The 26,631-nt window shown below is 34.4% G+C and overlaps 3 protein-coding genes across 3 annotated transcripts; 2 read left to right on the plus strand and 1 right to left on the minus strand.

Annotated features, from left to right (window-relative positions):
• Positions 9-1,627, minus strand: LOC104777164 (probable zinc transporter 10). Its single transcript, XM_010501374.1, has 3 exons — positions 867-1,627; positions 438-587; positions 9-314 (listed from the first exon to the last, which is right to left on the minus strand). Exons 1-3 carry the CDS (start codon positions 1,530-1,532, stop codon positions 9-11), a joined length of 1,122 nt encoding a protein of 373 aa, XP_010499676.1. The 5' UTR covers positions 1,533-1,627.
• On the plus strand, positions 10,553-14,377 carry LOC104777167 (protein argonaute 2-like). Its single transcript, XM_010501376.2, has 3 exons — positions 10,553-11,213; positions 11,512-12,646; positions 12,733-14,377. The coding sequence occupies exons 1-3, from the start codon at positions 10,652-10,654 to the stop codon at positions 14,135-14,137; spliced, it is 3,102 nt and encodes a 1,033-aa protein (XP_010499678.1). The 5' UTR covers positions 10,553-10,651; the 3' UTR covers positions 14,138-14,377.
• On the plus strand, positions 19,962-23,821 carry LOC104777166 (protein argonaute 2). The gene is made up of 3 exons (XM_010501375.2): positions 19,962-20,544; positions 20,814-21,978; positions 22,062-23,821. Exons 1-3 carry the CDS (start codon positions 20,142-20,144, stop codon positions 23,539-23,541), a joined length of 3,048 nt encoding a protein of 1,015 aa, XP_010499677.1. The 5' UTR covers positions 19,962-20,141; the 3' UTR covers positions 23,542-23,821.

Raw genomic sequence — 26,631 nt, forward strand, 5'->3', positions numbered from 1 at the left:
AAACATCATTAAGCCCACTTGGCCATGACGGACATGCCACCAGCACCAAGCAAAACGGCGGCATATGACTTTAGTTGAAGCTTGATGCTCCTCTGCATTTTTTTACCCATAAAATCGGCAGCTAGAAGGTCTACTAAAGCCATGTAGATGAGTAATCCAGCCGAGGAAGCGTTGAGCAACCCAACTGTTATAAGCGAGTCAGGGCTATTCTCTTTGTATGTTTTAGATAGTGCCATCCCTAGAGCCACTCCAAAAGGCGTCGTCACCGCGAAAAAGAAAGCCATCACCGCCTTTTTAACCCATCCGTACTCCGCCTACATATATATGTACTATCAAGTTCTCAATCATATGATTTCCATATCAATTCTTTCAAAAGCAAAACTATTTTTAAAGAAATGAAACCAGAATGGATAGGAGTAAGGAAAGGAGGAATTCACCTGGAGGATGCAACCGCCGAGACCCATGCCTTCGAACATTTGGTGGAAGCAAAGTGCAGCGACTAGACCTTTGATGGTGCAAGTATTGTTAGTGGCTCCTACTGATAGTCCTATGACTATCGAGTGCACCACTATTCCTAGCTCCAATACCTGTTCCATTTATTCATTTTAGTTACTCACCTATCAAATCATAATCAGTTTTTGTTTCAATTTATTCCCCTAATTATATATGGTTCATCCTTTTTTTAGTGACAAAAAGTGTATAGCCTTCGAAGGCACTCCTATGTGAATCATCAATTTCAATCACTTGTAGAACCAAGTTATAAAATTTTCACTTTTACCACAAGTTTTCTAAAATCAAGTTTAGAGTTAATTATGTAAAGTTTGAAGAAAAATAAAAAAGAATGAGATCAGTGAACTGGTACGAACGATTGCAATCACACGATACCGTAGAAGCTGTAAATAAGAACCGAGCTCCTTATCATTCTCTCCATGACTATGACTATGACCATGACCATGACCATGACCATGGCCATGGCCATGGCCATGATGAGATGTCAACTGCCCCATCTCTTGGTCAGGAGTTTCTGCTGATGCCACGTCAGCACGTAGATCTTTCCTTCCTGACTTGGTGAAGACGCTGGTGGTAATAGAGTCAACCATGAGTGTGAACACGGCGGAGATCATGGCAACAAATCCGGTGAAAGGAAACTTGTGCCAGGGGTTATCGTTAAGACAAGGAGATGAAAGCATGTCGAAAGAGTCAGGTAAGACGTGCATGAAACCAGTAGAGAGGATGATTCCGGAGGCGAAAGATTTGACGATGAGGAAGTGAGATTTCTCGGGTTGGAAAGCCGGCACTGACCGCGCAAAGAACGGGAGGCAAACACCGATTAGACTGGTGATGAGGATTGAGAAGATTGATATGAGTTTAAGATCTAATGCTTTGTTTTTGTTGATACATGTGCTGTTGGATTCGGATTCGCAAACTTTGGCAGATTGAGAGAGAGCTCCGGGGAAATGGGAGATGGAGAGGAGGAGAAAGATAGCGACGGCGGCATAGATATTGACAGGAGAGTTAGTCATCATTCTCATTGTTTCTTATGGAGTTGTTTTGAGTTTGGTACAAAGTATACTTTGTCTTAATCTTCGTATAAGAGAAGACTAAGCCTTGATCACCATGATCTCAATCAAAGTAAGTGTCGACATTACTAATAAATGTCAACATGTATTGTTAAGAAAATACTGAAATACACAACCAAGTCCAATTAACTTATTCTAGCGAAGGGGCAAGAGGCATGTTCTCGACACACACCTAATTTATTTTAATAGGTTCTCACTTACAGAAATTAATAAAATCATACTAGTTACGTAGTTCTTGGATAAAGGATAAAGATATACAATTTCATAATAATCATCAAATTTTTTTATTTAGGTAAAATAAATTGTAACTATATATAGGTGCTGTCTCGCGTTGTATACGGAAGTAATAAATGGAAAGTATTCAGAGATGGTGGTATATATAAGTCAATTTTCTAGACACTTGTACAAAACTTATATAAATATATGTTTATTAATTATTACTAAGTCTATAACATGTTGAAAAGATTTTACATATCATCATATATGTTACCATATAAGCAGATTTGTTGTTACCCCGATTCAGATACATATGATATGATAATGAACTACTAAAATTACAAATTTAAGGGTTTGTTTGCATACTAGTACATTTTGGAAACTTAATTGGCAAACTAATACATTTACTATTCAAAATAGGAAAATTAGGTGTTGTGTAATAGAGAATGTGTGAGATAGGAGAGATTGTGGGAAAAATTACAGATTTAAGGGTTTGTTTGCATACTAGTATATTTTGGAAACTTAATTAGCAAACTAATACATTTACTATTCAAAATTGGAAAATTAGGTGTTGTGTAATAGAGAATGTGTGAGATAGGAAAGATTGTGGGACATAAGCTTAGATGAGAAGATTACCAAAAGGGGTATGTATGTGTGGGTGTGAAATAAAGTTTTTTTTTCTTTCAATCATAATTATTCAAATAATTGTTAATATAATTTTTTTTAGAAATTTTTTTTAGATACAAAAAAAATCTATATTTTTTCTTTATAATTTGATAAGAATTTTATTTCATAATTTTTATATATATTATATACATCTTATGTATGCGTACACTTTATTTAGTGTACAGATGTCTATACACTTTATTAAGTTTACATACACACAATATTAAGTGTACATATGTAATTTGAACAAAACCATTGTGATACAAATATCTTAAACCCTAAGAATTAAACAAATTACACAAATTACATATGTACACTTAATAATGTGTACGGACATCTGTACACTTAATAATGTGTACTGTACACTTAATAATGTGTACATATNTTCAAAATTGGAAAATTAGGTGTTGTGTAATAGAGAATGTGTGAGATAGGAAAGATTGTGGGACATAAGCTTAGATGAGAAGATTACCAAAAGGGGTATGTATGTGTGGGTGTGAAATAAAGTTTTTTTTTCTTTCAATCATAATTATTCAAATAATTGTTAATATAATTTTTTTTAGAAATTTTTTTTAGATACAAAAAAAATCTATATTTTTTCTTTATAATTTGATAAGAATTTTATTTCATAATTTTTATATATATTATATACATCTTATGTATGCGTACACTTTATTTAGTGTACAGATGTCTATACACTTTATTAAGTTTACATACACACAATATTAAGTGTACATATGTAATTTGAACAAAACCATTGTGATACAAATATCTTAAACCCTAAGAATTAAACAAATTACACAAATTACATATGTACACTTAATAATGTGTACGGACATCTGTACACTTAATAATGTGTACTGTACACTTAATAATGTGTACATATATCTGTATACTTATTAATGTGTACGGATACAAAATTTGTAAAAAATATTTAAAGTTATCAAATAAAATTATCAAACAAAAAATATATCAAATTATAAAGAAAAAAACAGAGATTTTTATACATTTTTAAAATTTTCAAAAATCAATTTTAATTACCGAGCATTTTGTTTTTAAGATTGTAGGGAGCATATATTAAAAAAAAAAATCAAAGACTCAATGGCATTGTTGTAAATAGGAAATGTTGATGAGGGTTGAAAGGTCATGTGAACAGTAAAAACAGTAAAAAATGTGGAATTTGCTAATTGTAAATAGTGATTATAGTAATTTTACAATTATGTTTTAAAAAGTGTCTATTTTTCCAAATAACTCCAAATTTAATCACACAACTTATAAAATATTTGAATAGTACAAAATGTTTAGTCAAAAAATTTACGGTTTTTTTCTTTCGAAAATCAATGTTACATAATAAGTCAACAATNGTATGTGTGGGTGTGAAATAAAGTTTTTTTTTCTTTCAATCATAATTATTCAAATAATTGTTAATATAATTTTTTTTAGAAATTTTTTTTAGATACAAAAAAAATCTATATTTTTTCTTTATAATTTGATAAGAATTTTATTTCATAATTTTTATATATATTATATACATCTTATGTATGCGTACACTTTATTTAGTGTACAGATGTCTATACACTTTATTAAGTTTACATACACACAATATTAAGTGTACATATGTAATTTGAACAAAACCATTGTGATACAAATATCTTAAACCCTAAGAATTAAACAAATTACACAAATTACATATGTACACTTAATAATGTGTACGGACATCTGTACACTTAATAATGTGTACTGTACACTTAATAATGTGTACATATATCTGTATACTTATTAATGTGTACGGATACAAAATTTGTAAAAAATATTTAAAGTTATCAAATAAAATTATCAAACAAAAAATATATCAAATTATAAAGAAAAAAACAGAGATTTTTATACATTTTTAAAATTTTCAAAAATCAATTTTAATTACCGAGCATTTTGTTTTTAAGATTGTAGGGAGCATATATTAAAAAAAAAAATCAAAGACTCAATGGCATTGTTGTAAATAGGAAATGTTGATGAGGGTTGAAAGGTCATGTGAACAGTAAAAACAGTAAAAAATGTGGAATTTGCTAATTGTAAATAGTGATTATAGTAATTTTACAATTATGTTTTAAAAAGTGTCTATTTTTCCAAATAACTCCAAATTTAATCACACAACTTATAAAATATTTGAATAGTACAAAATGTTTAGTCAAAAAATTTACGGTTTTTTTCTTTCGAAAATCAATGTTACATAATAAGTCAACAATCATCGGATTTATATTTACATGATAGTATTGATACATTTGTATAGTTTTAGGATGATGATATAACCTTTTGATAATTTTTTACTTACACTTACAGTATTAATCTATGTAGTTTTTGGATATTTAATTACACATCGGCTTTACACATTTTTTATACTATGAAGAATGATGTTTATAATCATTTAATTGTACATAAGGATAAGCAAGCCACACTCCATAGCCCATATGTACGTTGTGTACGTTTCTTTTTCAAGTACATGACTTGATAGGCTGATACAATAATGAAAAACAATTGTCGAGTATCTTTCGTTAAAAAAATTCTAAACCCTAAGTTGACTTCTAACTTTTTTAAGTTGCTAATCCATATGGAGGAGGAATGTTTCAATAAATAATCATTGATGTGATTGTCATTGAAGCAACTAATTAAAGCTATAAGCAAATTGATCACGGTTAATAGTTTTCTGGTTTTAAATAGTTCTTGAAGGATGATCAATTAGAGGTTTTGAGCTTAGCTTGATGAGAAACCATGCACTTAAGACTTAATGACAGACTTGTGAAGTTTGTGTAACCAACGATCCCGCATCCAACCAAGTATTTGACCAGGGAACGGGATAATTCCCACTATTCTATAAAATCTCAAACTTAAAAGACAAACAAAAATAGTAATTAGGTGAATCTGTATGTTTTTTTTTTTTTGGAATCGAACAACAAAATAAATTTTAGTGATGTAGACAGACCTTCGGGATCAGAAGCCCATTGTTGACATACGGTTCGTTGACTTCATGATTTCGTAAGAACGTACTTCGCTGACTTTACTTCTACTTACTGTTCATAAACATCACTCTAGAATACGACATCCTTTTAATCAAAGTTATTAGTCGTGTTCATTTCGAAGCCGTGCAACCACCGTAAATAAAACAATCAATTATCCAAAAAAAAAACCATCTGATTCGTTGCAACGACGATCTAGAAATACATAGTATATTCGAAATATGTTATGATTGGTATATGGATGGATCGTTCTAAAGTTTAAGTTGAAACGGTATATGATTGGTCCAGTGGCTTTGCATAAAATTTTAATACTAGCTAACCTAGTTTTAGAAACGTACATTACACAAACACATGCCTTACATATATTGGAGCTTGGTCTTTTGGGCGTTTGAGTCAAAACTTAAAACGTATATGAAGAATAAATTTTAAACTATCATATCTCAATATCCAATAATGCCGGAGGAGTCGTTAAAAGTCAATGGAAGTATTGGGGTGATAAGATGAGATATACTCCGTATATATCGTTCTTGTGACTATATCTAGAAGATGAGTCATATCAGCTATGAGTTCAAAAAAAAAAAAAAAACCTATACATTACAACTAGCAACTTGGAAATAAAAAGCCGATATAACCTTGGGTTGTTTGAAAAGGCACCATCAACCAAACCGGTAAGACAACTGTGAAAATGATTCTCCATCTTTGTTTTTGATTGAGAGATAAAATTGTGATAGTTTTATTAAAAAAAAAATTAGATGGGTCTTTTAGAAAAGTGCGTGCATTAGAATTAGCAGAGATATTCAAGCTTAAAATTTTAATTTAGTTTACTATTTTATTATTAGTTTTTAATTTAACTTTGACCAAAACTAAAAATATTTAAATACTAGTAGTGGACCCGTACTTCCTACGGGAACATATTATCTTTAAAATCAAAGTGTAAAAAATCAAACATCAAATAGACATAGATAATAAATTTATTTTCGTTTTGTTCCCAGTTTATATTATTAATGTTAAAGTTAATTTATGTCTCGCTCAATTTTGTGGTATAACTGTAATTTGTCTTTGTTAAAATAGATATATGAGCTTAGAATTTGGTTTCAGGTGTCAGAAATTTATTACAACACAAAATTTCAGATATGTGTTTAAAAACTGTGGCAAACAGTAAGCATAATTAGTTAATTTAGTTTAATCATACACTAAGAATAAAATTATAAATTAAATAAACACAAATAGTTTTAAAATAATGTAACTGAAAATAATAACACAAATAGTTTAATCATACTAAGAACGAAACTTTAGACTAAATAAACTCAAAATAAATGATATTATATCTACAATCAATTTGATAGAAAGAAAAAAAAAATCTACAATCCATAAAATGATCGGCAATAAAACCAAAAAGTAGATGAAACATCTTTGTGTTGCACGTACCTATGTATAGAAAAGTAAGATAAATATTACTATAATATCAAGTATAAGTAAAATAAGTAATAATATATTGTGTGAGAGTATAAAAGCTGTGCATGTGTTTAGTGTTTACCTTGAGATTCACATATAAATATGTATCATAGTTCTCGGAACCTGAAAGATCAACGTACATTTAAGATTATTTAGTACACGTATTAATGATGATCAATTTAGTACACTATATAAGGAGATAAATAAATACCTTAATACTGCATTTTTGTTTGATGAAATTTTGACTGTGAAATCGGTAGACATTTGGGCCACGTCCTTTGCTAACAGAAGTATCAATCTTACCACCCATAGAAGTAAATACAAACACGGAGTCATAAGTTCTAATATTCTCTTTGAAAATAATACTTCTTCTGTCACCGTTGAATGAAAATGATGTGTTCTCAAAGGAAGATTGGCTTGAAACCAAAGAAGTGATAAGAGACTCAAATTTTGCATCTGCAAATATTCCATCATTAAAATAAATTTATGACAAACAATTTTAAACTAAAGAAAATGTAATCAACTATTCATACCCTTTGTTTGAATTCGTTGATCTCTTCAATACCGTAAGTCCGTAGTTAAAATGAAAAGCTTTGTAAAATTGTTGGATTCAGAAGAGCGGCATGGTGTAAGATACTGTTAAAAGATAGACATTAAATAAACTGTAGATAATGAAAACAATTAAATGTGAAATAGTTATGATAATTTACAAATTTACCTGGTTCGACAAAGCTTTTTGATCAAGCTTTTTACCTGCTCGAAGAAAAAAAGTTGCAGAAAGTTAGCGATGAAAGATGAGAAGTATGTTGATTAAATAGAGCTTCAAGTTGTGGGTAGTTGCGGAAATCGGTTACAAACTTACATTGAATCAATAGAGAACGTGGGAAGAAGGGTGGTTGTGGTTGTTTTCTAAATTTTAGTTAAAATAAAGATAGTTCTCGACAAAGAAATGAAACAAAAAAAGACAGTCTGAGTAATTGTGTTTATTCAGAAATTAAAAAATGACATGTGCTATAATATCATTGTCGAAAAAAATAAAATTTAATCAGTTTTTTTTTTCATCTTTTTGCTGTTTTGCACACGATCTCAAAATTGTTTTACAATTTTTTTTTAAAATTAAAATATAATACAGAAATCTACGTGGCAGAATCTCAGGTGACTTGTGCTTTATAAGATAAAGGATAATATTCGGACATTTTTTATTATAATAACTACAAAATTAAATAAAAACTTTAAAATAATGATTATGAATTGATAATCCTAAATCACAAGTTTGTATTATGCATCAGTGCACAAAATTTAACTATATATAAAACTAGATAAGGGCTCGTGTGAAAACACTGACAGAATTAGTTTTTTTATTTATAATGTCTAAAATATTGATTTATGACTCGATAATACTAAACCACAAGTTGGTAACTTGGTGTACTCCACAAAAATTAACTATATAAAAAAGACATTGAAATATGTTTCTTTTGGCAACCCATACACAGTACGTATGATTTTTTTTTTTTTTGTCATCTGAAATTATATTAATTCAACCTGTGGAACCGAGAATTTACACTGACAGCCCATACGACCAGGGTATACGAACAGTTAGCCTACCATAACACCACCTCCACAAACCCAGAGTGGTCTATACAAAGGAATGAAAGATAATCACGAAGCACAAATTTTTTTTTTTTTTTTAAACCGAGATAAGCTTGATTACCTTTCCAAAAAACCTGCAATTCAAACAGAGGACAAACCTCTTTCTTCCAAAAAGACTGCATTCAACCACACAGTACGTATGGTTAATATACAAGTTTCTTCAACAAATAAACAAAATGATGTGAAAGAAACACTTGGTAGTTGTAGTTTAGTAGAGACGAGGAAAGTTTTAACATACGGCCCAAGTGCTAATCTATTCATTAATCAAACAATAGGCCCAATTGTGGTAAACCAATTATTTAATCAGAAAATAACTAACTTAAGAGAAAGAAAAAAAAAACATTATGATCAAGATCAACTACAAATGCATTAAAATTCTTAATAACTCAAACATACAAACAAAATCTAACTTAACAAAAAATGTATATGAATAATTTCATCAAATAATCAGAATAGGCACATTTGAATAGAGGTCAAATATGGATTGTTACATCAACATAATAAACTGATCTTAACGAATATTTGATTATAAAAGAAATTGAAAAAAAATTAACATCGATAACCAAACATAAAGAAAACTAATGGAGTTTTTCTTTTAAAAACGAAAAAGTTACGGTAAAGTATTGTACCCATGAGTATGATATATATATATATATAAACATAGATGTATTACAAAGAAAAATATACAATTACAATTTAAAGCTACCATTACAGCCTCTCTAACCACCAAAAATATAAAGACAAACTTATTACAAGTTACTACTACTAATCAGTAGTATTAATTATTTACAAGTAGGGTAAAACCTTTATAAATTAATATTCTATAAATTAATAAATACTATAAATTAATAAATTTTGCTAGTTCCAAGTCAGGACTGTGTAAAAAATAAAAAAATTTGATAAAATAATAAGATAATAATTTTTTTGAAATCTCCATATAAAATAGGTCCCAATAATATCATATATTAATAATCATGTAAATTTACATATATATATATATATATATATATTGATATAGTAAAGTATGTTTCTCTTAAACTTCATATCTGTTATATTGTATCTTCAAACTATAATGATATCTATAACATTTCATAAAACAGCTAAAACTTTTTAAAGTTTTCAATTTCTAAATATACATCATTTACATTTTGATAGTTTGATATTAAAATACGATAATTGATATTCTTATTCATAAATATGAATATTTATGTCATGTGTTTAAGTGAATTTGTCTATAATATTTGTAATTTATTTTCAATAATATTTTTTAATTATTTCAAATTCAATTCCAATACCATAAAATTTATAATATTATTTAATTTATAATATTTGTAATTTATTGTTAAATTTTTTATATAACATTTGTAATTTCATCATCTTATTTTGCAAAAATTGTCTAAATTCATAATTTTAAAAAAATAAATAATTAAAAATATACCTATAAATTAATAATTATTAATTTACACTATAAAATAATTTATTATTAATTTATAGAAAAATTAATATCACTATAAATTAATAAAATATTTTGATACCAACATTATTAATTTATAGAGGTTTTACAAGTAGCAAGTTTTTATTTACACCCATTCATGCTTTAACAGTGGTATATTGCACTATCTGAAACTTTTGTTTGTTTTTTTTTTCCCCCTAAATTGATTTATCTCAATAACAAAAATTATATATTTGTGATTAAGAAGTTAAATAAATGAAAAAGTTAAAAGGAACATTCGAGAACACTTATTTTTACCAAAACTCTACTTACGAGTTAAGGCTTTCTTTTTTTACCAAAACTCTCTCCTTACAACTTAAGGCTTTCTTTTTTTTTTACCAAAACTCTCCTTACAAGTTAAGACTTTCTTTTTTGAGTTACCAAAACTCCTTACGAGTTAAGGCTTTCTTTTTTTTACGTATTCTTTCTCTATAAAAAACCTCGGATTGGTCCTTTGTTTACATCACATCAGTTGTGTGTATTAATCGTTTAAACCTGAGCAGAGAAAGCCAAAGCTTTTTTTTTATTTCATTTCACTAAAGTGTCTTCCCGTTACGATCATCATATCAAATCCTAATCCTATGGAGCGAGGTGGTTACCGAAGAGGTCGTGGTGATGGCCGTGGCAGAGGCAGCGGAGGTCGTGGTGATGATAGCGGTGGTGGCCGAGGAGGTCGTGGCGATGGTAGCGGTGGTTACCGAGGAGGTCGTGGTGATGACCGTGGCAGAGGCAGCGGAGGTCGTGGCGATGGTAGCGGTGGTGGCCATGGTTACGGCAGAGGAGACCGTGGTCGCGGTTATGGCGGCGGAGATCGCGGTCGTGGTCGCGGTGAGCAACAGGATTTCAGAAGCCAGAGTCAGTGGGGACCTCCGTCAGGTCACGGTGGCTGTGGGACTCAGTTCCAGCAACCTCGACCACAGGCGACTCCGCTGACTCAGGTGACACAAGCAGGACCTCACGGTGGCCGTGGTACTCAGTTGCAACAACCTCGTCCACAGGCGGCTCCTCAGACGCCGCAGGCTCAGGTGACACAAGTGAGTCATGCTGGAGGCGCCGCTAAGGGAGCATGGGGTCGTAAGCCACAAATTTCTCCGGCTTCGGCTTCTCCGTCCACCTCCGTCGTGGTTTCTGAACCCGTTCGTGGTATGCTCTCAATTATTATTATTTGCATCGTCGTATGATAGTTGAGTTTTTGATTTCATAAATTAAATTTTTGAATATATTTTATTTAAGGATTTAATTCTAGATATAAATATAATTTAAGGATTTAATACATAAATATAATTTAATATATGTATAATTTATACAGATTTAAAATTCATATCTTCAATCTTGGGAAAATTTCATAAAAAAGATTGCAACTTAATTATGAATCATTAGGGAGATTATTTATGTGATTATTTTGTTTAAGCTAAGAGTTGTTTGTATATTAATTTGACAGTTGCTGAAGTGATGAATCAAAGAGTTGCGTCTACTGATAGGAAAGAACCAATGAAACGACCTGATAGTGGCGGTGTTGTGGCTGTGCGGCGTGTTAATCTATATGTCAATCATTTTAGAGTCAACTTCAATCCTGATAATGTCATAAGACATTATGATGTTGAAATCAAAGGAGACAATCCCACGAAGAAGATATCGAGGTTTGAGCTAGCTATGGTCAGGGACAAGGTGCTCACCGACAATCCCGGCGAGTTTCCCTTTGCTATGACTGCTTATGATGGTCAGAAGAACATTTTCAGCGCGGCTGAACTGCCTACGGGTTCATTCAAGGTGGAGTTCCCTGCAACTGAAGAGATGAGAGGTCGTAGCTATACGTTTACGATCAAGCAGGTGAGTACGCTGAAGCTACGTGACTTGCTAGAGTACACGACAGGGAGTAAGTCTTCCAATCCGCGTGATGTATTGCAAGGGCTGGATGTTGTGATGAAAGAGCATCCTTCCAAGTGTATGATCACTGTTGGTAAAAGCTTTTTCACTCGTGAGCCTGGTGAATACTTTGGCTTCGGGGTTGCAGCTGCGGAAGGGTATCGTCATACTCTGAAGCCCACGGCACAAGGTTTATCATTGTGCTTGGACTACTCCGTGTTGGCGTTTGGCAAAGCAATGTCAGTCATCGAGTACTTGAAGTTGTACTTTGAGTTGTCTGATATGCGTCAGGTCATGAATTATAGGCGTGATGTGGAAAGGGCATTGACTGGTTTGAAAGTCACTGTCAATCATCGAAAGAACAAGCAGAAACTCACCATTGTAGGGCTGAGTAAGCAAGACACAAAATACATAGAGTTTGATCTTATTGGAAACGAGCCGCCAAGAAAAACTACCATTGTTGAGTATTTCAGCACCAAATATGGAAGAGACATTGAACACAAAGATATTCCTTGCTTGGATTTGGGGAAAAATGGTCAGCAAGATTTAGTCCCCATGGAGTTCTGCGACTTGGTTGAGGGTCAGATTTATCCAAAAGAGAACTTAAATAACAAGTCAGCGTTGTGGTTAAAGAAGTTGTCACTGGTCAGTCCACAACAAAGGCAGAAAAATATAGATAAGATGATAAAGTCTCGTAATGGACCCAGCGGGTATGTGTACAAAGAACTTCACTTTTATTTTTCTATCTTTTAAAATTTTTGTTAGTCTTATCATTTTCTATGTGTGTTTATGACAGTGGAGGAGTCATTAGAAACTTCGGATTGAAAGTGGATACAAACATGACATCGGTGGTAGGTCGTGTACTAAAGGCTCCAACATTGAAGTTAGCAGATGGAAGGGGACCTGCGCCCGTGGAACCTAACGCGACAAAGAACAATCAATGGAACCTTATGTGGAAGGGAGTCACGAAGGGATCTAAAGTCAAGCATTGGGCTGTACTTGACTTCACCGCATCCGAGAGATCTGACACGATGATACCTAATGGCTTTGTGAATGCCCTGATTGAACGTTGTTGGAAACTTGGGATGCAGATGGAGCCTCCTATCGTATACAAAACATCGAGAATGGATACGCTTTCTAATTGTAATGCTCTTGAGGAATTGCTTCGGTCCGTAATTGAAGAGGCTTCTCGTAAGCATGGTGGGGGTCGTCCTACTCTTGTTCTTTGTGCTATGTCCGGGAGGGCCAATGGCTACAAGACTCTTAAATGGGTAGCAGAAACCAAAATTGGTCTGGTAACTCAGTGTTTCTTGACCGGGCCTGTCACTAGAGGAGGTAGAATTTCTGATCAGTACCTTGCAAATCTTGCCCTCAAGATAAACGCAAAGGTTGGTGGAAGCAACGTCGAGCTGATGGATAATACTTTCTCTTTCTTCCAAAAAAATGATGAGGTCATGTTCATTGGTGCCGATGTCAATCATCCCGCTGCTCGAGACAAGATGAGCCCGTCTATTGTTGCTGTTGTGGGTACTCTAAACTGGCCTGAAGCTAACCGTTATGCAGCTAGAGTCAATTCCCAGCCTCACCGTAAAGAGGAAATACAAGGATTTGGGGGTGCTTGCTTGGAGCTTGTCAACGCTCATGTTAAGTCCACTGGGAAACAACCTAACAAGATTGTGATATTCCGTGATGGTGTCAGCGATGGTCAGTTCGATATGGTTCTCAATGTGGAGTTGCTTGATGTCAAGCTGACTTTTCAGAAGAATGGTTACAATCCAAAGATAACGGTAATCGTAGCACAGAAACGTCATCAAACCCGTTTCTTCCCTGCTACAAGCAATGATGGAAGTGATGAAGGCAATGTGCCTTCAGGTACGGTTGTTGATACTAAAGTCATTCACCCGTATGAGTATGATTTCTACCTATGCAGTCACCACGGAGGGATCGGAACAAGCAAACCGACTCATTACTACACTCTTTGGGATGAAATTGGATTCACATCAGATCAGGCTCAGAAGCTCATCTTCGAGATGTGTTTCACTTCCACTCGCTGCACCAAACCTATCGCTCTTGTTCCTCCGGTTTATTATGCTGACATGGTTGCCTCTAGAGGAAGGATGTACCATGAGGCAAGCTCTTGTGAGGACAACGCAAATTTCAAGCTGCACGCAGAGCTTGAGAATGCTATGTTCTTCGTCTGAAGAAGAGTGTGAGCCCCGAGAACGCAGTGTGTTTGTGCGTGAATCTAATTGGTTTTTTCGCGGTGTGTTTTTTTTTCATTTTGGTTGGTGTGTTGAAATGAATTTCTATTTGGTGTTGTAATAATGCTCTTTAGAGCAGAAACCACGTCTTTGTTTTTTTTTTCTTGTTTTATTCTATTTGGTGTTGTAATAATGCTCTTCAGAGCAGAAACCACATTAACATTGCATACNTTTTTTTTTTTTTTTTTTTTGTTAAAATATATGAACTGGACACTCTTATAATTATTGTTTATGATCCTCGTTAGTCAAAATATTTTTTGTTAGACAGACTCGATCAGCCCAAAAAATCGTTTTAAGAACTTTAAAAAAATCTACATTACGTATTTTTGCAATTAGTTTCTTAATGTGGCAGATAAAATAACCTTAACACTCAAGTTAATTAAAGAGAAAGAAAAACTCCTTTTGGTGACTAAATTTGTGAAGAACAATTCACCAAATAATGTTTTTATTCTCATTTCTAGTTAAAATATGAATGAACACAACCTCTCATATTCAACTGATCCACACAAAGCATACACTATCTATCTTTTAATTACATCCCTTTCTCAGCAAATATATTTCCCATATTATTATTTTTAAAACAAATAACTTTCATTTTTCGTCAAAACGAATAAACAAATTCATCTTGACGAGAAATCAAACATAACAAGAACTCTGTAAATTCTTCAAATATATATACATCTTAATATATTTAGCATCGTCTTTAATTTAATGCTTCGATGAAAAGCTTTAAAACAATTTGTCCACAGGAGACTTAACGTCAAACTCAACGTTCATATATCTAGTGCTATTCTCTATTTTTTTGTATTTATTTTTAAGTTTATGTTTTAGTGGGTTTGATTATAATCTTCTCAATAAAGGTGTTTATATAGATGCAGTAGATTTATGACAAATTACAATAATTACTTCTACCTATCTCCACTCAGCTAACTTTTTCAATCTTTGGAATCTTTCGAAAATTCAACCAAAAGCTTCCAGCGTTAATAAAATGAGTGTGGAACGTTAATTAGAAAGGTAAGAAAACCCACAATGGAGAGTTACACTCTACCATGGTTATAATAGATTCATGCAGGTTCATAACAGGTTTTATTTGCAGCTTCGAGTAATCCTTGCACCTCCTCTTCTCTTGTATATATAGAAGAGGATATATGAATCCTGAGTTGGCAGACTATCTTTATCCATTTTTCAACCTGCAACGTTAGTGAAGATTTTGATATATGCATCAACTTTTCCTCTTTTCAGCTGTGGATGTTGATGGTTAGTTCATGTTAATTTATATTGGTTTGTTGATGGTTTATTGTTTGGGTTATAAATAAATATAACGAGGTATTTAATTATATTATTATTATTTTTTATTTTTTTAAAAGGTCAAGTTGGTTCAAAAAGATTAAAGAAGGAACTTAAAAGGAGATATAACTAAAAAAAAATCAGAAACAAAGAAAAAAATTAAGAGGCTCTCTTATAAGTATATTGGATTTGGTAACAAGAGACGGTATGTGTCACTTATTTATTGGGCAAACTCGATTGATTATTTTTCTTTCTCTTCCTCTCTCCCTCTCTTTGTTTCTCTGTCTCTCGATCGAAGTCGCGAATTGGCTATGGAAGAAGATGGAAACAAAGAAGATGGAATCAGAGGAGATTCGGATCGGAGGATATTTTTGATGGTCGATTGATTTTTATTCTTTCTCTTCCTCTCCCTCTCTCTCTCTCGATTGAACTCGGAGGAGATTGAATTCAGAGATTGCCCTTCGCCTTTTTGATTCCGGTGAGTTTTTCGATTTCTAATCTCCTCATTCGAATCTTTTCTTTGTTTTTGGTGTAAATTGTTCCAAAACATTGGATTGTCATGCATATGATTCTCTGTTTTTATTGGTGTTTGTGTGATCAAGTTTTGAACTTTCGAACTGGGTTTGGTGGCTTGAAGGTGTTTCATGTTTGTTCTTTTCCCAATTGGCTAAATCCCAAACCGAGAATTCACAATTTCAGAGATGCAAGAGATAGTATGAACTAGTAAAACGATGTAGATTAGTCTCAAAAGAAGGTTTATTCTCTTTCTGGTTTTATATGTTTGTGTGTGAATTTAGGAATATAATTTGTAACTTAGATGGAGGAAACCTCAAGTGCTTTGGTCTTGAAGCAATCTCTTTGCTTATTAGGGCTTTGTGAAAGTTTCAACCTTTAATGCTCCGATGGAAAGAAGTTCTAGACTTTGTTTTGTCTTTTGCTGTCTTTGGTAACTTTTAAAAACCTTGTAGGTGGCTGTTGGGTATTGATATGTCTGAATCCAAGGACCACTCTCCGGGAAAGACTGAGTGACTGAGTGAGTTCATTACCAAAGTTTCTATTTTGCTATTCCCTTTGGTTTAGCTGATTGATTATATGACTATGAGCTCTTGTTCTTTGTTTTCCTTTGTAAAACAGATTCATCCCTGAAGCAGACCCGACGTGCCATGAAAAGAAACTTAAAGGTTCGAGAATGATACCTCAACTGAAAACCAGTAGATTTGATCAGAGTCGAAGTGATCTGATCAACCTAGTGAGGCAAACTATGGAGAAGATGCTCTCAGAACTTTCTGCAGGGGATATTGGTAGATTTATCACTTAAGCTAAGTCCTGGCTACAAAACTACTGCTGCCACAGATTTTTTTCGGTTGCAGAACGAGATAGTGAAGGCAGTCTGGTTACTCCGTAAGGTCAGGTTTCCGAGAGAAAACATAGATTCGAAGAAGTAAAAAGCTATGTTACTCTTTCTAGGGTCAAAATATGTAACAATCCAATGCATTTAACTAAATGTAAGAGTTCAGGATGAATTTGGAGTGTTTAAAAAGCACTTAAACCCGTTTTGTCCTAAAACAGGCTTGAACCTGAGCTGAAAAGATTGCATTTTTTTTTAGACCCGGAAGCTGAAGGAGGAGGTAAACAAATCTTCCTTTCACTTCCCCAACTCCCCCCTTGATATCTAGTTTTCTATTTAGGGCTGGGCATTCGGGTAACCCGTTCGAGTTCGGGTATTACCCATTCGGGTTCAGGTAAACGGGTTTAGAAAAATAAAACCCATTGGGTATTTTTAGATATATGGGTTCGGTTCGGTTTGGGTACTATCGGGTTCGGGTCGGTTTGGGTTACAAATTTTAGAACCCGACTGGTACCTGAACTACCGGGTACCCGAAAAAATATAATTAAATTTAAATAAATTTAGTTAAATTTTGACTTACATAACAAAATATTTTAGATATTTTGATTATTTTTGATATTTAGGTATAAAACTAAATGAAATATTTAAAATTATAATCATAATTTTGGGGTAATTGCATTATATTAATGATAAATATTATAAATATGTTTATATGTTCGGGTTTAATGGATACCCAAACGGGTACCAGGTATTACCCGACCCTAACCCGAACCCACGGGTATTAGAAAATAGAACCCAATAGGGTTTTATAGGCAAACCCGTACCCAACCCGAACCCGTTTTTCGGGTCGGGTTCCGGGTTGGGTATTCGGGTACGGTTTTTATGCCCATGCCTACTTCTATTTATGACATATATAACTGTTTGGACAGATCAAGTTGCAAAATGAAGAGGAAGGTCGTGGTGACTGATAGGTCAGTCTCATTTGCAACTTACTGCACTTGTTCTTATTTGTAGCTGTAGTATTTAAATGCCCCAATCTGCTTTCTTATCTGATCATGGTTTTTTTCTTTTTGCTATTCATCTACATGTGGCTATTGATAATGCTAACTACAAAGGCTAAACATTTTAGAGATTAACTGCTTTCAGTATGGATTAGATGTGAATTGCTGCTGCTTTTTTTTTGTTCATCTGTTTAAATAAAGAGTTCATGAGGAAATTCTCTTTTTTGATTCAATGGTGTGTGGTTTTTGAATTGTGCAGATATGCAAACCAAGACAGGCTAGTGGCTTTGTTTTACACATTTTTCATGATGGAAAAATTTTAATTTAAAAAAACTGTATTTTCAAAACTAAGAGATTCAAAATTATATCCCACCATTGGAAGGGATAATTTTAATTAGGAGATCAAAAGTTCTTATTTTAAAAACAGTACATAATATATTCATTAAAAATTCAAATAGTACATTAGAGGCTCAAAATTAAAACCCCCGATAACTATGCCCTTAGATTTTGAAGACTTAAGTTAATTCAGCCATGACGGTTTGATAATTTTCTTTTTCCCAACGGTGTAAAAAATTGATCTCTTACGTGTAAAACTGAAACTACATGTATGAAATCATCAACTTTCAGACATTATTTTCGATCTCATTCTCAGCTGCCATGAAGTTGCTACTCCTCTTCCTTTTTCGTTTTTTTAAGTAGAAAAAATTGGCTCAAAAATAGTGGAGCCATATATAGTTTTAAACTTTTAAATTTCAGTTCAGGAAAAAATATTGCTTTGACAAAAAATAAATAAATAATGTAATTACTATATTTTTTTATAAACTAAGTGTTATGTGTGGTATCACTAAGAACCGAACCAGAGCTCACAAGATCAACTTTTCCACACAGGCCGAGCATCATCTAGGACTCCTCACCATAGGCTTCTTCAGCCAATAAGTTTGCATGCGATGAAGCTAATGCAGCCACACTATCAACAGCAGCTGCAACCTTTGCCATCTCAGTAGCATCAGCTAAGGCAATAGCAGCAGAGTTTAGTCTATGTTTGCCTATCAGGTTTCATATGTATTAGCTCTAACTAACAGCAGCAGCTGAAGCTAAGTTATCTTGGCTAGATGTATTTGTTGGACAATATATTTTCATATGTTTAGTGAAATGAAAATAAATCGTATATCAATTTTTTTTTTAAACTAAAATAATTCAAATTTGATACGAGGGCAACAAGTCGTAGAAAAAAATAGTTATAGTAGAAGCAGAAGCTAATAAGGAATTACCCTTAAGTATGATAATATGATACTCTCTCCGTTTTATATTCATAATATAGGATGTTTAGAGAAGTATTTTTGTTTTATAATATATGATATTTACAATTTTCAATACAACTTTTAAGATTGGTTGTATATTTTATATTATGCAGTCTTGTTTAGGATTGGTTAAACTTTTAAAAGTAACTATTTTTTAATATGCGTATTTTAACTAAAACATCTTATATTTTGAAGCGGATGGAGTAGTATATAAAAACATAAATGTATTACAAAGAAAAATACAATTGCAATTTAAAGCTACCTTTACAGCGTCTAACAACCCAAAACTTTAAAGAAACTTATTAGAAGTTACTACTACTAATCATCAGTAGTATTAATAAATTTACAAGTACCAAGTTTTTAATTACACCCATGCTTTAACACACCCCTGTAGTGGTTAGTTAATTCATAATGATGGAAGAACGTGAAACAGTTAAAAAGATTGTGCACACGAAAAATCGTGGTTTCAAGATAAACATGAAAAAAATAATTCTTTTTTTTCCCATTAATTGATTTAAATCAATAAAAAATAATATATTTGTAATTAAGGAAAAAGGTTTTATTATGCGTAGAAAAGTTGTAATTAAGGATTCTACCAAAAAAAAAAGTTGTAATTAAGGAATTAAACAATAAAGTATAGAAGAAGAAGAAAAAGAGACGAGACGACGACAATTAAAAAGTAAAAAAGGTAACAAGACGATTGTACTTCCCATGTTTTACGGTGTGGGTTTACAAAAGGAACATTCGAGAACTTTTTTTTCTTCCAAAACTCTCTCCTTACGAGTTAAAGGCTTTTTTTTTTTTTTTTTTTAATTCTTTATAATAATAGCTTCTCTGAGACAAATTCTCTTTATTGGCTTCTTTTATAAAACCTCGGATTAGTTCTTCGTTCACACAAGTTGTGTTGTGTGTATTAGTTGTTTTAACTTCTTCAGCAGAGCCAAAAGCTTTTTTATTTTATTTCACTAAAGTGTCTTCCCGTTACGATCCAATCAAATCCAAATCCTATGGAGCGAGGTGGTTACCGAGGAGGTCGTGGTGATGGTGGTGGTTACGGCGGAGGGAGAGGAGACCGTGGTCGCGGTTATGGCGGCGGAGATCGCGGTCGTGGTCGCGGCTCAGAGCGAGGCGGCGGGAATCGTGGTCAAGGTCGCGGTGAGCAACAGGATTTCAGAAGCCAGAGTCAGTGGGGACCTCCGTCTGGTCACGGTGGCCGTGGGACTCAGTTCCAGCAACCTCGACCACAGGCGACTCCGCAGGCTCAAGCGGTTCCGCAGCCACAAGTGACACAAGCAGGACCTCCGTCAGGTCACGGTGGCCGTGGTACTAATGCTTGGGGTCGTAAGCCACAGGTTTCTTCTGATTCGGCTTCTCCGTCCACCTCCGTCGTGGTTACTGAACCCGTTCGTGGTATGTTCTTAATTTATTCATAGCTTTAACTTTTTGTTTTCATACCTTTGGGAATTGAGATTAGGGAAAATTCAGAAACGATTATAATAAATGATTGATCTTAATTATGAATCATTAGGGAAATTATTTACTCCGTATGTGATTATTTTGTTTAAGCTAAGAGTTGTTTGTATATTAATTCGACAGTTGTTGAAGTGATGAATCATTAGGAGATTATTTATGTGATTATTTTGTTTAAGCTAAGAGTTGTTTGTATATTAATTTGACAGTTGCTGAAGTGATGAATCCAAGACCATCTGTACAAGTTGCGTCTACTACTGATAGGAAAGAACCAATGAAGCGACCTGATAGTGGCGGTGTTGTGGCTGTGCGGCGTGTTAATCTATATGTCAATCATTTTAGAGTCAACTTCAATCCTGATAATGTCATAAGACATTATGATGTTGAAATCAAAGGAGACAATCCCACGAAGAAGATATCGAGGTTTGAGCTAGCTATGGTCAGGGACAAGGTGTTCACCGACAATCCCGGCGAGTTTCCCTTCGCTATGACTGCTTATGATGGTCAGAAGAACATTTTCAGCGCGGCTGAACTGCCTACGGGTTCATTCAAGGTGGAGTTCCCTGCAACTGAAGAGATGAGAGGTCGTAGCTATACGTTTACGATCAAGCAGGTGAGTACGCTGAAGCTACGTGACTTGCTAGAGTACACGACAGGGAGTAAGTCTTCCAATCCGCGTGATGTATTGCAAGGGCTGGATGTTGTGATGAAAGAGCATCCTTCCAAGTGTATGATCACTGTTGGTAAAAGCTTTTTCACTCGTGAGACTGAGCGTGATGAAGACTTTGGCTTCGGGGTTGCAGCTGCGAAAGGGTATCGTCATACTCTGAAGCCCACGGCACAAGGTTTATCATTGTGCTTGGACTACTCCGTGTTGGCGTTTCGCAAAGCAATGTCAGTCATCGAGTACTTGAAGTTGTACTTTAAGTTGTCTGATATGCGTCAGATCATGAACTATAGGCGTGATGTGGAAAGGGAGTTGACTGGTTTGAAAGTCACTGTCAATCATCGAAAGAACAAGCAAAAACTCACCATTGTAGGGCTGAGTAAGCAAGACACAAAAGACATAAAGTTTGATCTTATTGATCAAGAGGGAAACGAGCCGCCAAGAAAAACTACCATTGTTGAGTATTTCAGGATCAAGTATGGAAGAGACATTGAGCACAAAAATATTCCTTGCTTGGATTTGGGGAAAAATGGTCGGCAAAATTTAGTCCCCATGGAGTTCTGCGACTTGGTTGAGGGTCAGATTTATCCGAAGGATGACTTAGATAAGGATTCAGCGTTGTGGTTAAAGAAGTTGTCACTGGTAAATCCACAACAAAGGCAGAAAAATATAGATAAGATGATAAAGTCTCGTAATGGACCGAGCGGGTATGTGTACAAAGAACTTCACTCTTATTTTCTCTTTTATAGATTTTGTCAGTCTAATCCTTTTGTATGTGTGTTTATGACAGTGGAGAAATCATTGGAAACTTCGGACTGAAAGTGGATACAAACATGACACGTGTGGAAGGTCGTGTACTAAAGGCCCCAACATTGAAGTTGGCAGATAGAGGGAAAGCTGTGAGCGAGGAACCCAACGCGAGACAGAACAACCAATGGAACCTTATGAGGAAGGGAGTCACAAGGGGATCTATAATCAAGCATTGGGCTGTACTTGACTTCACCGCATCCGAGAGATTTAACAAGATGCCTAATGACTTTGTGGATGCCCTGATGGAACGTTGTTGGAAACTTGGGATGCAGATGGAGCCTCCTATCGTATACAAAACATCGAGAATGGATACGCTTTCTAATTGTAATGCTCTTGAGGAATTGCTTCGGTCCGTAATTGAAGAGGCTTCTCGTAAGCATGGTGGGGCTCGTCCAACTCTTGTTCTTTGTGCTATGTCCGGGAGGGCCGATGGCTACAAAACTCTGAAATGGGTAGCAGAAACCAAACTTGGTCTGGTAACTCAGTGTTTCTTGACCGGATCTGCCTCTAGAGGAGGTAGAATTTCTGATCAGTATCTTGCAAATCTTGCCCTCAAGATGAACGCGAAGGTTGGTGGAAGCAACGTCGAGCTGATGGATAATACTTTCTCTTTCTTCCACAAAGATGATGGGGTCATGTTCATTGGTGCTGATGTCAATCATCCCGCTGCTCGAGACAAGATGAGCCCGTCTATTGTTGCTGTTGTGGGTACACTAAACTGGCCTGCAGCTAACCGTTATGCAGCTAGAGTCATTGCCCAGCCTCACCGCAAAGAGGAAATAGAAGGGTTTGGGGATGCTTGCTTGGAGCTTGTCAAAGCTCATGTTAAGTCCACTGGGAAACGACCTAACAAGATTGTGATATTCCGTGATGGTGTCAGCGATGCTCAGTTCGATATGGTTCTCAATGTGGAGTTGCTTGATGTCAAGCTGACTTTTCAGAAGAATGGTTACAATCCAAAGATAACGGTAATTGTAGCACAGAAACGTCATCAAACCCGTTTCTTCCCTGCTACAAGCAATGATGGAAGTGATAAAGGCAATGTGCCTTCAGGTACGGTTGTTGATACTAAAGTCATTCACCCGTATGAGTATGATTTCTACCTATGCAGTCACCACGGAGGGATCGGGACAAGCAAACCGACTCATTACTACACTCTTTGGGATGAACTTGGATTCACATCAGATCAGGTTCAGAAGCTCATCTTCGAGATGTGTTTCACTTTCACTCGCTGCACCAAACCCGTCTCTCTTGTTCCTCCGGTTTATTATGCTGACATGGTTGCCTATAGAGGAAGGATTTACCATGAGGCAAGTTCTCGTGAGAGGAACATTAGGCAGCCGAGGGGAGCTTCTACATCTGCTGCTTCGCTTGTCTCTTCATTATCATCTCTTACAATCGAGGACAAAGCAATTTTCAAGCTGCACGCAGAGCTTGAGAATGTTATGTTCTTCGTGTGAAGAAGAGTGTGAGTTTTTTTTTTTTTGTGTTTTGGGTCCCACGCTGAACTTAATACTATATTCGGAATCGGAACGCCCCGAGAACGCAGTTATACTCCTTTTTTCTGGTTAGAAAGGAGTTTGTGCGTGAATCTAATTGGGTTTTTCGCAGTGTGTTTCTTTCATTTTGGTTGGTGTGTTGAAATGAATTTCTTTTTGGTGTTGTAATGCTCTTTAGAGCAGAAACCACGTCTTTGTGTTTTTTTGGTTTTATAGTATTTCAGACTCTCATATTTTGCTTGCGTTTTGCTAATTTGGTTATTAGTTTTATTAAACCTTAAGATCTTACAGATGAAACAACAAAGTACAAATAGGAATATATCGTTAGTTTCGCTTTTACACGTTCAGTTTGTGTCTGAAGTTTAGTAATTGCATTGATCGTGACTGATTGTTACACAAGTATCTGGTGAAGCTCTGCATTATTCGATTAATTCATCATTCCTTCAACTTTTGAACCTTGTAAACTAACACGTAATACAATACAAAAGAACATCAATGTGAATAAAAATATATGCTAGTCTCTAAACTCTAAAGACCTGCTCTCAAACATTATTTATATTCAAATGTAATTAATACTTTTCTTTTAGCATTTACCTATTCTTCTACGCTTTCTATGTAGTGATATATTCATTTGTTAACTCGTGTGTGCTCCCCTGTTTCTCTCATACTGTCATAGTGTCATATATTCGTCATTCTCTCTGTTTATTGTTCTCTTCCTGAGTTACATTCATTTGTACTGTCTCAAAGTACCTTGGATTCTATTGGGTTTAAGCTCATAATGTCGCGTTTTTAAGCCTTTGAACCTTAACAAGACTCGTTACTTTCTAAGATGATGAAGTAGAAGCAGTACCTGCGATGGGAAGTCCTCTCTGTTAGCAACTTGAGGTTCAAGCATTGCCGGCTTAAGACACTGGGTATAGGTAAAGTTTGTGCCGGGCCTGGGTTCAGGCATGTCATCTTTGAATCAGATGCTAAAGATGTCATATAAACTTTTCTATGAGTTAATGTATAGAACCGATCATAATGGTTGTGAAGGTGTGTTGACTTGTGTTGTGTCACGTGAAGAGGTGAGCGTTGACGTGTAGTGTTGATGGTTTCCCCGGTTGGTTTAGTTTTGTATTCCATCGAATCAGGGTCATGCCAATAATTGTGGTTGATATGGTACAGTATCGCTGAGTTATGGTTGTACATATTGCTATTGGAAAGTGAGAAAAGANTAGAACCGATCATAATGGTTGGCATATTGCTAACGGAAAGTGAGAAAAGAGGAAGAGGGGAGAGAGAGAGAGGAGAGAGAAGTGACGTTTCAGAGATGGTGGGAACCATTGATGGATCTGGTTGGTCATTTTGTGGCTGTGGGAAGCTCCGTTAGTGGTGGGAGAACAGAGCTGGAGTGAACAGAGGTGAAGAGGAGAAAGAAAGTGAAAGAAGGTTGGAGATAAAGGCAGTGTGGATGAGTCTAATTTGACGTCTTTCTTCCGCTGTATATGACATTTTTACGGGAACCGGATGATATCGGTGTAATCTCCATCAAGCCAAGAATCGACAGAAGCTGAGAGAGCATCATTTGGAGTTAGTCTCGAAGAGTTATGTCCGTTGCTTCCTGGACAAGTAATTGCTGGAAACTGTGAAATCTGGGTTAAGTATGAATCCTAGAAACTGTTCCGAGATGGTTCTTTCTAGGCGTCGTTTGGAGGACAAAAAACTAGTCCGATCGAGACAAAATTTGCTGGAGAGACTCGTGATAGTACAGGCTCCTTATCCAATGGTGGAGTTGCGATTTGAACGGTTAGTTTGTAAATTATTCGAGTGTTTATATGGAGCTTTTGTATGGATTGAATTGTGTTAAGTTGTGTTGTTGGTTGAACCAACGAGCTCGGTTTGAGCCGAAACCTCTGTAAGCTTATGGAGCAAGGTCATGGTGGTTTTAGAACCAAGTTAGAGCTCAGAAGTGTCGGGTTAAAGCTAATGCGGGATAACACATATATTGAGAACGTTATGTTCTTTGTCTGAACTTAATACTACTATTATCGACGTCCCAATGACGCAAGTTTTACTCCTTTTTCTTGGTTAGAAAGATGTTTTTGCGTGAATCTTATCGGTATATTTAAAGTTTATTTCTTGATATTGTAAATTTGTAATGCTCTTTAGAGCTGAAGCGATGTCATATGATGGTATTTTCTTTTATCATATATAGATTCAAACTCTGGATTCAGTAAGTATCTCATGTTTTCACTAACGTTTTTGCAATGTGGTATCTATGTTTAGTGAAATCTTGAGATCTAAAAGAGATGATGAAATAATGAGTTCGATGTGTATGTTTTTACTCTGATTATGGGCTTTTTGTATATTTTTCTGATGGACCTTACTGATATTTCTCTTGGGTTCATGAACCATAGCTGTTAACTTTTTGAAATAATAAGACATCATTGAAGGTAGATTCTGAACAAAGTCAAAGTTTTATTACTAAAATTAGAATATGGTTTTTTTTTTTAAAATTAGTTGTGATGTATTCTCATTGATGGGTTGCTTTGTTGCTTTCAGAATCTCTCATTTACAACATTTATGTTATATTATATATATCTACACTCGTTGTATGTTCGTTTTGTAAACTAAAAAAGCCTCACGTACTATTTGATTGTTTTATAAGCGACGTTTTTTAATAGGAAATATATTAAGTCAACTAATAACAAAACTTTTGTTTGTTATACTTTATTTTCTTTTGTATATTTCATAAAATAAAATAAAAAAGTGAAAAAGACATGATAGTCGAAGTGATTCACACGAATCGAACTATAATAATCTATATACTCTTTATTTTATCCACATTCTATCATCTTTTTTGTTTTTCGTATTATCCTTTGGTTCATGTTATTTTCATATGTATATTCCACAAAAAAATAAAAACGTATATTCTATTACTTTTACCAAATAAATAAGGGGTTTTTAATTTTATTTTTTAACCCCACTCATTAACATAAGTTAGGCTTATATTATAAAAAAAAAAAATTACCCTAAAGTTTGGCATATAAAAAAAAAAAAAAAAAAAAA

This window comes from Camelina sativa, chromosome 3, assembly GCF_000633955.1.
Source record: "Camelina sativa cultivar DH55 chromosome 3, Cs, whole genome shotgun sequence".
NCBI lineage: Eukaryota > Viridiplantae > Streptophyta > Magnoliopsida > Brassicales > Brassicaceae > Camelina > Camelina sativa.